General features: G+C 42.3%; 1 protein-coding gene across 2 annotated transcripts in view; it reads left to right on the forward strand.

Annotated features, from left to right (window-relative positions):
- PKN1 (protein kinase N1) overlaps nucleotides 1-11,745 on the forward strand; it is an 83,769-nt gene that overhangs the window by 64,627 nt on the left and 7,397 nt on the right. For both annotated transcript variants that reach the window (XM_066613583.1, XM_066613582.1), the window contains exons 9-21: nucleotides 58-201; nucleotides 4,635-4,710; nucleotides 5,781-5,943; nucleotides 6,531-6,627; nucleotides 6,754-6,839; nucleotides 7,806-7,881; nucleotides 8,048-8,139; nucleotides 8,450-8,626; nucleotides 8,924-8,986; nucleotides 9,338-9,414; nucleotides 9,746-9,888; nucleotides 10,765-10,872; nucleotides 11,208-11,288. In XM_066613583.1, coding sequence (XP_066469680.1) covers nucleotides 58-201; nucleotides 4,635-4,710; nucleotides 5,781-5,943; nucleotides 6,531-6,627; nucleotides 6,754-6,839; nucleotides 7,806-7,881; nucleotides 8,048-8,139; nucleotides 8,450-8,626; nucleotides 8,924-8,986; nucleotides 9,338-9,414; nucleotides 9,746-9,888; nucleotides 10,765-10,872; nucleotides 11,208-11,288 — 1,383 coding nt within the window. The remainder of the gene's footprint in view (nucleotides 1-57; nucleotides 202-4,634; nucleotides 4,711-5,780; nucleotides 5,944-6,530; nucleotides 6,628-6,753; nucleotides 6,840-7,805; nucleotides 7,882-8,047; nucleotides 8,140-8,449; nucleotides 8,627-8,923; nucleotides 8,987-9,337; nucleotides 9,415-9,745; nucleotides 9,889-10,764; nucleotides 10,873-11,207; nucleotides 11,289-11,745) is intronic.

The following is an 11,745-nucleotide window of genomic DNA, read 5'->3' on the forward strand; positions in this document are numbered from 1 at the left end:
GTGTCTCTTGCTGTTGACTTTTTCTGATGGATCATTTTCCCCCTCTGTCTACACCAGGCAAGAGAGTTGGAAATTGGTGTATACTGGCGTGATTATCGCAGTCTCTGTGCCCTGAAATACCTCAAACTGGAGGATTTCCTTGACAACCAACGCCATGAAATCCACTTGGAGTTGGAGCCGCAAGGCACCCTTTTGGCAGAGGTAAAATGGGGGGGGGAGTATTCAACCTCAGCTGAGCAGAATTGGGATCAATTACCTGGGAGTGAAGAAGTTGTTAGTCTAGACATCTGGAAAGTCAGTCAGATATCATAGTTGAATGTGAAGGAGCTCATAGGAATTATATAAAATGTCAAAACATGAAATAATTGCTTGATTATTGAAAGGTAGAACATCCATTCACACAGATGTAAATTGGGCTTTGCCTTCAGAGTTTTTTCCAAATCTTTACCATATAGACCAGTTCTCAAACTGTTTAGCACAGGACCCACTTTTTAGAATGACAATCTGTCCTGGACCCACTGTAAGTGATGTCAAGCAAATTAAAATAAAGTAAAACAAATAATTAAAAAAGGGGAGATGAGATGGGGAAGCCAGCCCTGTTCCACCAAGTGAAATCTCTCTGTAGCCTGCCTGCAATAACCTCAAATTGGTAAGATTGCCAGCTCTACCTGGTGCCCAATTCAAAGTACTTATATTTAAACCTGTTCAGTGTGATTTGGAATGAAATCAGTTTTAATTCCAGCATTTTTGTTTGTTTGTTTTGGGCTAGATTTGAGATTCCAGACTTCCCTCTAAACAGCATTAAAACCCCAGAGTGATTAGGAGTGGAAATGAGGCTTCCCGGGGGTGGGGGGGGGGAGAGGTCTGGAAAAGGCAGCAACCCTTTCCAGAAAAGCAGTGGTTCCCAAACCTATTAGCACCAGACCCCACCGTTTAAAATGAGAAACTTTACAAGTCCAAAAAGAAAGAAAAATCACCTTACCAGCTCAAGTCTCTTTTTTTATCCCTTTGTGGGAGGCCTGCTGCCTTCTGTAGCGTTTGTTGATCTACACTTTCATCAGATTGGAACCATTCTGGTGGCTTGCTCTATGCCAATAAAGGTCTTACGTATGTATGGTGGTCTTGCATTCCTCTTTGCTTGACCTTCAACACAAGCCAAGGCATGTTTGCATACTCATGAGTAAACACAACTATGTAGCTTAGTTTCACTTTCCATATCTCTCAATTGTCAACCTGGAAGGAGGGACTGCTTCCTTGGGTGTTTTTTGAGGGCTGCGTTCATCAGATTAGGACCATTCTGGTGTCATTGGATTCACTTGGCCTGCCCTTTGCAATGAACCAAGGCATGTTCGCCTACTCATAAGTAAACACAATGTGGCTCAGTTTAACTTTACATAGGGCTTCATGCATTTTCCTTCTCATTTATCATCTTGTCAGTTTCAGCTCCGTGACCCATAAATCAGGTTGCAATTTACCAAGTAGGTTGCAATGCGCAGTTTGAGAAACCCTGACATAGACAAAAGGACAAAATATTGGCTTCCAGTTATATTCACTCATCAGTTATGTTCACATACTAACAATAAATGTAGGGGATACCACAAAGTAGTACCATAAAAGTGCAGCTGGTTATGGCATCTTCAGATCTGCCATGTAAAATTCATGAATTATGTTTTTTAATTTCCTTCTCCCCTTGCAATCTGTTTTGCCCCTCACTTTAAGAATGGAAAGTTAAAAAAATGTCCTTTTCCAAGGTGAGAGAGAAGCAATTTAGCAACTTACTTTCTTGTACTGGGGAGGGGGGGCTTCTGCGGTGCCAAAAATGGCTGCTGCGGTATCCTGTGTGCACCAGCAACCACTAGGCTCCTTGGGAGAAGCGGGCATTCGCCCCCTTCCTCCGAGTAATGGCAGTAGCCCCACAATGGGACTACTCAATGGCCCATCCTGCTCTGCTCCCTCACCCAGCCACGCCTTCTCCTGCCCCAGAGCACCTCCTCCCTACCTCCCCTCACGCCCTGACCTATCTCTCTGCCGCCAGGCGCTTTGCACGGAGCACTTGGAGGCAAGCACTTGGAGACCTCTGATAAACTCTTCAAATTATGAATGGTGTTGGACTGAAAATTTAAAACAAATAGAGTAAAATATATTGGTTATAAATGTAAGTCAAAAGGAACTAAAATGCAAAACTAAATTGACTGGTAATAGGACAACTTAAATGCAATATTGCTCAGCAAAAAAAAATGTTCTTCCTCCACCATCCCATGCTGCAGTAATGAGTGTTTCAAATGTGCTTGCACAGATCTCTCTGTTGTCCATTGGAAAGTATGGAGACTGTGGTGTCGCTGGTGAGAAGTGACACAGCTGCCCCATCTCCATCTTTAAGAATGTTTGAAAGCAATAAAGCACATTGCTTATGACTCCTAAAATTCATTTAGGAAGTAGCTGTGTTAAGCCATTTCTGCCCAAGGTTGCATATGCGCAACAGGGATCAAACATGTACACCTGTGGGCTGGGCAGAAATGGGTTAATCTGTTGCAGCAAAAATGACAGACATTCCTGTGCCTCCTTAAAGACTGGCAGCCAAAGCCTACCTAACTCCTTGCACAGTGATACAGAAGTGTCAACATGGCATCTGCTGTATCCTGTGGGGGAGTTTTGACATCTGGAAGCCTCCTTAGGGGAAGGGAACATTTGTCAACTGCCATTGGTCAACTTAGACCTTCACCAGCAATATGATGGCACAAGTCCATGTTGATCAGTGAAGGCAGATTTGGCCCAGGAAGGGGGGCGCTGGGCCTAATTCAGCGGGCGCTGCTGCTGAACCCACCTCCTTCCCAGGCCCAATCCACCCATTGCTTTCCTCTTCCACCCACTCCCACACTTCCCCCCCCTCCCAGCTATCTTATCAGCGGCAGCAGGTATCCTGTGTCCCGTCATTGCACAGACCCAGCTGCTCACCATTCATGGTGGAGGCCAGTCCACATTCTTCAGCGTTGTTGTATTTGAAATAAAAACCATAAAGCTGTTTATCCCACCAGAACACTTACTCTGGCGGCATAAAGAGCCCCTAGGATTGGGCTGTAACGCTGCAATCCTGTGCACACTTACCTTATGTTCCATCAGTGAGACACGTTTGAGTAGAAATGTGCAGGAATGCACTGTAACCAATTTATCTCGGCATATTCTTATGGGAACTATGGTTTGCTTCATCAGATGCATAAAGTGAAATCCTCAGCCAGCAGAAAAATAAAAGGTTGGGTCACAGCTCTGCATGATGGAAGAGGTATAGTCAGTGGCCATTATTATGTAAAGCTCGGTGGCAATTCACAACAGCATTAATAAATAAGTTGATCTTCCTGGCTATGCTGAGTATATTAATAATGGTTCAATAAGGACAATGGCTTCTTGTTGGAACTTTTAATGGTGGACTCAGACCTGTAAATGTAGGGCTCAAATGGTCATGGAATGTGAGAGGTACAGTAGATGACTATTCTTATCTGAAGCTAAATGTATGAGATGGGTACAGTGAACATTTTTGTGAGTACAAGAATAGATGCTTTCTCATGTATAAGCAGCAGAATCCCACTTTTTGATTACCCTTGCTTTTTAGTGGTTAAAACAAAAAATCTGTGCTGGATTCTATCTCCTTTAAATTTTTTTTTTTTAAGTGAACACAGGTATGACTGTTTCCAGCAGCCAATTTATTTTATGGAAATTGAACATTTCATAGCTTGAGCAGAATTGGAACCATCATAAATATTACTCTAAAATGTTCAATTGTCTGGAAAACCCTATTATTGCCTATATATCTTTTAATGTTAATTTTTCCTAGCCATAAAACATGACCTTTTTTCCTAGTCTGAGTACTGGGAAAGTGCAATTTCCCTACAACAAAAGTGCTACCTTGAAAACCCATCTGAATTCACACAGCTAACAATTGTGTACCTGTTACTGGAGGGAAAGAAGTCTCAAATGGCTTTATGACTCTTACAACTGGGTGCCAAAATACAGAGTATTTGCTTCGGGGACAATTGCTAGACAGATTTTTATTCTTTAACAGTGGTAAATTGCTGTGGAATAGCTGGCTTCCACAAGGAGTTCATGTTATGAGCCTTTCTATTTGTTTATGGGTAACAGACCTTGGGATGCTACCCCAGGGAGTCAAATGAGAATTGAAGTCAAAACATTGCAGTTTATGTTGTGGTGTGTTTTTAACTGGATAAAACAACCATTTATCACTCTGGAAGAAGTTGTATATAGGTCTGCTAGTGAACCCAGCATTCTCAAGCAAAATAGGTAATTTCTCTGTTTAGGGAAGTCCCTGATGCAGTAGGTGATAGGTCATAAACCTGAAGGTTCCTTGACTCACATTTTAGGAAGCCAGGAGAGCTGTGAGCTTGAAGCTCCTTGCATGCAAACCGATAAAGAAGGTATCTCCTTTATGTTGAACATGGTTAGAAGCATGTCCATTTTAATACATTTTCAGTTGCAGATTCTACAAGTTGCTGCATTGTCTGGGTCCACTCTATAACCTGCCCAATAGCCTTGACTTTTCTGTTATAGTAGTAATGTGTGTTGAGAGATGTTACCTAGTATGAATTTAAGATTGCCTAGCTGGCTGTACTCCCTTACTGCAGGTTACCTTCTTCAATCCTGTCATTGAGCGTATACCTAAGCTCCAGCGACAGAAGAAGATATTTTCCAAGCAACAAGGTAAGGAATACCTACATGCTCATCCCCTTATCTGGTCTATTTGGGTGTACTTCTTAATGCTCAGTGTTGAAAAATCAGATTGAATGTGTCATATGTTCCTGCCAGCAGGTTAACTTGTGATAAAGAAATGAGCTTTAGAGCTATGGGGCTATAATGCAGATTCTAGTATCACATTCAGCAAGAAATGTGTGTGGCCAGGATTTTGTTGAGGTGTTGGGAGAAGCGGATTATTATTATATTGTTAAGTGTGAATTATCAAATTATTCTTAGAAATAGATGGAGTGCGGTAGTGAATGAATCAAAAGAGTGAATTGTCTGAGAAGAGCTTTCCTGCTCAGTTAAAATCAGAAAGCGGGATTGGAACCCTTCCACCATCCCCGGTGCAATTCAATCTTGCAGTTGTCTCAGTTTAACTGAATTTAAATCTTCCATAATTCATTCACATTGACTTTGTAATTGACCATTGACATTGACTTCACATTGACCATTATCTCTAGTATGTTTATATAATGGCTCTGTTTTCTTATTAATGGTGGACATGGCCTAAGGGAAGAGATGAATAGAATGACTCATTTGTATAGCATCTCTCAAGTGTTCAGAAGTGCTTAAATACATTATCTCAGTAATTCTTACTACAAATCTGAAAGATAAGATAATGGTGGCAGTGATCCCTGATGACTTGTTGCAGAGCTAAGAGAATAGTGACTTACTCAAGGCCATGTAGTGTGTTTATAGCTGAGGTGATATGAACTGGGGATTTCATAGCTAAGTCTGTTATCTGAGAGTTAATGTAGCACAGCAGCTAACTGTCTTATGAATGTTGTATAGAGCAGGGTAGGTATAAGTCTGGGATATTTCAGGAGAGAAGCCTATCATGAATATGTTGCTATACATTTGCATCAATAGAGACTGATCTGAGAACTTACCTTTGCTACTGATGGGTGTGTCTTGTGTGTTCCAGTTGTTGCCTCTTAACTCAGGGCTTCTGATTCTTGTGAGTGAATGGAGTACTGAATCAGGAACAAGTGCTCATGCTCATCCACTCTCCTCCTTCTGCCTCTGCTTTCTAGGGAAGACTTTCCTGAATGCCCGCCAGATGAACATTGACGTTGCCACGTGGGTGCGGCTTTTGCGACGTATTATTCCCACTGCCAACACCACCGGAACCTATAGTCCCTCAACACAAATGACCCCAACATCTGGCTCAGAAAATAGACACAGCCTGAATTCTGGGTAAGTATCCACTCTCCTTATGTGGGTAGACAACTTGGTACCATAACAATTTCAACTTCTGTAACAAGAAAATCCAAGGTCTCATATTTATTGTTGCAGCTGTTCTCTTTGTTGTCAGTCTAATGAAAGTTAGCTTAGATTTTAGGAGCAATATCATCTGAGGACACAAAGTTGAGTGCAGATACCTCATTCTCTGAACAGTAGCAGTCCTATTCAAAGCTTCCTAAGATTTATAAGTCTGTAGCAGAAATTGTCTCTATTTTTACTCATCACCATAACAGGCCCATCTAAAGTTTTGAAAAGTTAGAAACCAGTTTCTTTTGTTTTTAATGAAAGCTTAGAAAGCTAAGACTGTACTTTATCTAAGTCATTGTCCAGTCATAGCTGTGTAGATTCCTAGGTCTCTTTATGGTTCCCCTCAAGGGTCCAGGTGAAAAAGCTGTCACAGATCTTTGTGTGATCTGCCCTCATGTTCTGGTGATAAGGACCTGGGCACTTCCTGCCATAGCTACAGCTTGCCACCAGGTTGCAACCCCTTCAGTGATTTTGCCTGGGATTCTCTAGATTTGACCTTTTTACCTGTCTAGGGACATTGCCATTGAGAAGCTGAATTTGGAAGGAGACAGAGGGCAAATGGAACAGGTGGACCCAGATGACAGCGAGCTCCCTGGGAAGGTCTTAGTAGTAAGTATTTTCTGTCTTCCCCTTATTTGATTTGGCAGTCTTGGAATTGATCCATCTCTTCTGGGCCATATACAGCAGTAAGTTGCTTTGAGCTGTAGCACACAAGTGTCTGATTTGTTTCTGCAGACCTCACGAGTCGACAATGAGACTCCACTGCATGAAGAGATGAGCCCAGGGGGTGAGGCTAGGGGGTCTGATGGTACCTTTCACAGGTAGGAGACAAGTCCATGTAAAGACATATGCACACCTGCATTCAAATAGTTTGCTTTCTTGCTGTGCCATCAGTAGTGTCAAAGGTACTAGCTGCTAGATGTTTCTTACATTTGAACATAATAAATTTGGAGTATTGTCTAGCCCTACTACTTTTATCTGAAGCTGTGGTCTGCTGAGATTTCTTCATTCTTCCCCTCAATGCATCAGACCAGAAGACCTTAAGATTAATAAATTTGGAAGTTCTACTGAATTGAATGCAGTAATTTTCCCGAACTAAATATCTCATCTCTTAAGGCCTTTCCAGAAAATCACTCTGTGCTGTAAAAGTTACATAGTTGTGACTCCTCATCTGCTGTTTGTCGAATTCTCAAGTATCAATTTTGCAAGATAACTTCCATAATACAGTATTGGTGATAGCACTCCAAATATATTATGCTCAAATGTCAAATATTCTTGAATAGCTCCTTTGACACCACTGATGACAAATGATGCAGCTTTCTCCTGCCCCTTCCATGATGTTTGTTCATAGTCTGAAGATTGGATTTTCATGGGACCTGAAGCTTATGAGTTTTGAGACTCAAAGTATAAGAAGTTCCTTGTCATTTGGCTTGTCTTCAGATTTTTCCTGGCTGTCTTTGTTTGCCCCCCCTCCCCCCCCCAAACACACATACCCTGCACATGCTTGTTAAGTTGAGCTGGTTGAATGATGGTGACCTTGCAGCCAACTATCTCCTTTCTACTCACCTAGAATAGTTTCTTCTATTAGGATTGCATGGGGATTCTTTGTCTTACCATTCCTCTATAAAGAGTAACATATCAGACAGTTTCAGTACCTGTTTGGAAAGTGTATTTAAAAAAAAATTCTCCCATTAGATTAGGATCAATAGGAACAAAGTAATGTGACTGATGTGAATGATAATTATTTCCTCCTGCCATCTCTGACTTGCTGTTTTTATCTGTCACAGCCATTTAAGGAAAAAACCTCTCACTATGGATGATTTTCGGTTTGTAGCTGTTCTGGGTCGTGGTCATTTTGGCAAAGTAAGTATTGCATGTCTACCTGAGGTGTTCTAGCTTGCTATTCCTCTTCCTCAGTAATTCAGACATCCTTTGAGGAATACTTCTAATTTTCCCCAAACTTACAAACTGAAGAATGGCTACCAGTAGCTTAATGGTGGTGTCTTCGCTCTTCCCCTCTTTGGTATAGGTGCTGTTATCTGAGTTACACCGGTCAGGAGAGCTATTTGCTATCAAAGCTTTGAAGAAGGGTGACATTGTTGCAAGAGATGAGGTGGAAAGGTGGGTCTGTCTTAGTAGCTGGGGAAAGTTATGATGCTAGGATGGTTGAAGATGTGCTATAGCATCCCTTTTTTAATTTGATATCTCCAGTACCATAGTATTGCTAAGTTAGGAAAAACTCCCCAATTAGCATCTGCATACTGGGCTTTGTCATGTTGTTTTGGCTGAGAGAGTGTGTGAGAATGAGAAGGTATGCCCAGTTGCAGTTCAGCAGGTCATATGAAGATGATAGTCAATATCAAGAGCAACTGAGTGCCTGTCCGCAAATTGCTGCTTCCATCCTGACACATTCTTCCTCTCTTCCTACTAGTCTGATGTGTGAGAAGCGGATCTTTGAGATTGTGACCCGTACGCGGCATCCCTTCCTAGTGAACCTCTTTGCCTGTTTCCAGACTCCCCAGCATGTTTGTTTTGTCATGGAATACACAGCAGGTGGAGACCTCATGATGCACATCCACACGGATGTATTCACAGAACCACGTGCCACGTAAGTGCCAGGCTAGGTGGGAGGTACACTCTATAGAACAAAATAAGGAAATGGGTATAGAACTTTCCCAAAAGCATTTGACCTGGTGCCATTAGGTGTCACTCTTTTGGCACACTGAGAACAGACTTGGGGGCTTCCAGTCCTTTTTACTTTCCCCATTATGCCATTCTACCCTTTCAGATTCCAGCTTCCTGGAACCTTTATACCCTAGTCATTGCTGCCTTCCTGAGGCATTGATGAGTAGAGCTGAACAGTGTCTGATGTTGCAGTGTTCTCTCTGTGTGTTATCCTCTGCAGATTTTATGCTGCTTGTGTTGTCCTGGGGTTGCAGTTTCTTCATGACCACAAAATTGTATACAGGTAAGAGAAATCTTGTGAGCTGCCATCCTAGTAATTTTTTTCCTTCCACAATTATTCCACTTCTTATTGCTCTTCACTGTTTCCTTGCTCTTTTTCAAAGAGTTAGTTTTGCAAAGACTTAGCAGGGCAAGTGGTGTTCATCCCTGCTGTTGTGAACTTCCTTTTTGCAAGAAAGCTGGGGAATAAACTTTTAATAATAAATATGCCCTATCTTTCTTAACCAGGACTATCAGAATAATTGTAATTTCTCTATAAGCTGCCACAAAACCTGCTCAGGATATGGAATTACCTTAAGCCTCTTTTTAGCAGATTATCATGGTTCTTTCTGTCTCAATTTCTCTTATTCCACAGGGATCTGAAGCTGGATAACTTATTGCTCGACACAGAAGGTTTTGTGAAGATTGCAGATTTTGGCCTCTGCAAGGAAGGTGACTGTCTCATAATTCAGTCTTGTGGAAGTGATACCAGACTAGAAAACTGATCTGTAGCTACCCTAAGAAGGCAGAGTAGGAGAGACAGAACATGGGGTGGAACTGGGATTCTGTTTTACTGTGATGCCCTGCCCAGTTCCCTGTTACTGAAATATAGTACTGCTTCCTGGTTTACAGATGCATTAAGGTCAGCAATGACACCTGAATGGAGAATTCCTTTCTGCTGTTCCTTCTCCAAAGATTTCTAGCTGCTTTTCTACTCCAGGCCATTAGAAGAAACTGTTGGTGAGGGAGTGATTTTAATAACGGCTTTCTTCTGTGCTGCCAGGGATGGGCTATGCTGACCGTACCAGCACATTCTGTGGAACACCAGAGTTTCTGGCACCCGAGGTGCTGACAGACACATCATACACACGAGCAGTGGACTGGTGGGGCTTGGGTGTACTTATCTATGAGATGCTTGTGGGGGAGGTGAGTACTTTCTATATAACCAAGGAAAATGGTGTGTGCATATGTATGCACACAACTATCGAACTAAATGTTACAAATGCATAACATGGTGGTTTTAGTCTTTGTTTGGTTTTCTAAATAGCACATTGGAGATGGCCTGAAGTGGGACAAAAGCATGATGGGGAAGGGGGAGGGCTTTAACTCTGCCACAATTCCTATCCTCGTATTCCCCCCCTTGCTATTTTTATTGGAAAAAATGCCCTCCTGTTAGTGCATTGGGGAAAGGAGATTGACATGGTGGGAGCTAAGAGCTAAATCCTGTCCCCACTGTGGTTTTTGTCCTGTTTTGGGCTCCCTCTTATATGCTATTGAAGAAAAGAACAAAGGAAAAGGGGTCATGTTACATATTTGTTGTAATGTGTAGTTTCCCCTTAAGATTTTAGGATTTGTTGCATTGTTGCACATTAATGAGACAGAGGGGTAGGTGTGAATGTGAGATTGTGTGTGCTCACATGTGTACAGTTTTATTTGAAGCAAGCAGCCCTTGGGCATTTGAAGGACTATTGAATGGGGCTTGTTCTACATAAGAATCTAGGTTCAGGGATGTATGGAATAATAAATGTGAATAATGTGAACAGTGCAGGATTGTTTCAGGTGAATGAAATTGATTCTGATGAAGATCATAATGCAATATGATCTTATATAAATACTGTTAATAATAATTAATAATATTTTTAGTTCTTGCCTTGCTGTCTGCTCCCATCCTATGCATATTTGCTCAGATGGAAATCCCACTGTGATCAGTGGTGCTTACAGTCTAATATGTGTATGTAGGATTGCACCCTATTAAACTATACCCCTCTCAGCTAACCATGCCCCAATTTTTTTTTTTTGTAGTCCCCTTTCCCTGGAGATGATGAAGAGGAAGTGTTTGATAGCATTGTGAATGATGAGGTGCGCTACCCCCGCTTCCTTTCCACAGAGGCCATTGGTATCATGCGCCGGGTGAGTCTGGGTGTTCTTTTGCTTGGGCTAGAGGTTTGCCAGAGCTAAAATACGAGAGGGAATTCTTCCTAAGGAAATTTAGACTGTTGTGAACAGGAGGAGTGTTTGCGGTCTTGAGCACAATGACCAGGTATTTTGTTGCAGCTCTTCTGTGTACTGTTTCAAGCCTGAATGATGCAGGAAGGGACAGAGAATGACCCAGGTAGAGCAGATGCCTCTGTTTTCTCTCTGCCCCTCCGGTCCAACTTGAAGAGGAGCCAGTAGGTGGGAATAGATCAAAGAAAGACTTTCTTGCCTATGTGGTAACCTGATACTGATGATTTAATTTCACACAGCTTTTGCGGCGAAATCCAGACCGGCGCCTGGGTTCCAGTGAGCGTGATGCTGAAGATGTGAAGAAGCAGCCATTTTTTAGGGTCAGTATGAGCTTGTTCTTCTGTACTCTTTCTTCAGAATGTGCTAGAAAGACCAACCCAGTTTTGTTTTGTTTTTAAGCAACTTAAAAAACACCCATTTGAGCCTAGTCTTCCCTGGAGTCTGTAACCCCCTTTACTAGCATAGTCAGCAAGAGAGTTCTGCAGTGGTCAAGTCATCCCCACAACTGGGTACAGGCTCTTGTCCCTCTGCAGCTGTCAGGGTTCCTGAGGCATTAGTTAGTGAACACTTTGAACACATGCTCCACAAAAGCAAAGTAGTGTCGCTATTGGGCTAGCTGCTTGCCTTTCTTTCCTTATGTGCTCAGCAGCATCTGTGGCAGATGTGCGATGGGGCCTGGGAAGATTTTGACATGAAGAACCATTTCACTGTGCCTGCTGGTTTGCTTCAGTGTTCACCACATCACTCAAGCATCCTGGGGGTGGTCTCTTACAGACT

Source organism: Tiliqua scincoides, chromosome 2 (genome assembly GCF_035046505.1).
Source record: "Tiliqua scincoides isolate rTilSci1 chromosome 2, rTilSci1.hap2, whole genome shotgun sequence".
Classification (NCBI taxonomy): domain Eukaryota; kingdom Metazoa; phylum Chordata; class Lepidosauria; order Squamata; family Scincidae; genus Tiliqua; species Tiliqua scincoides.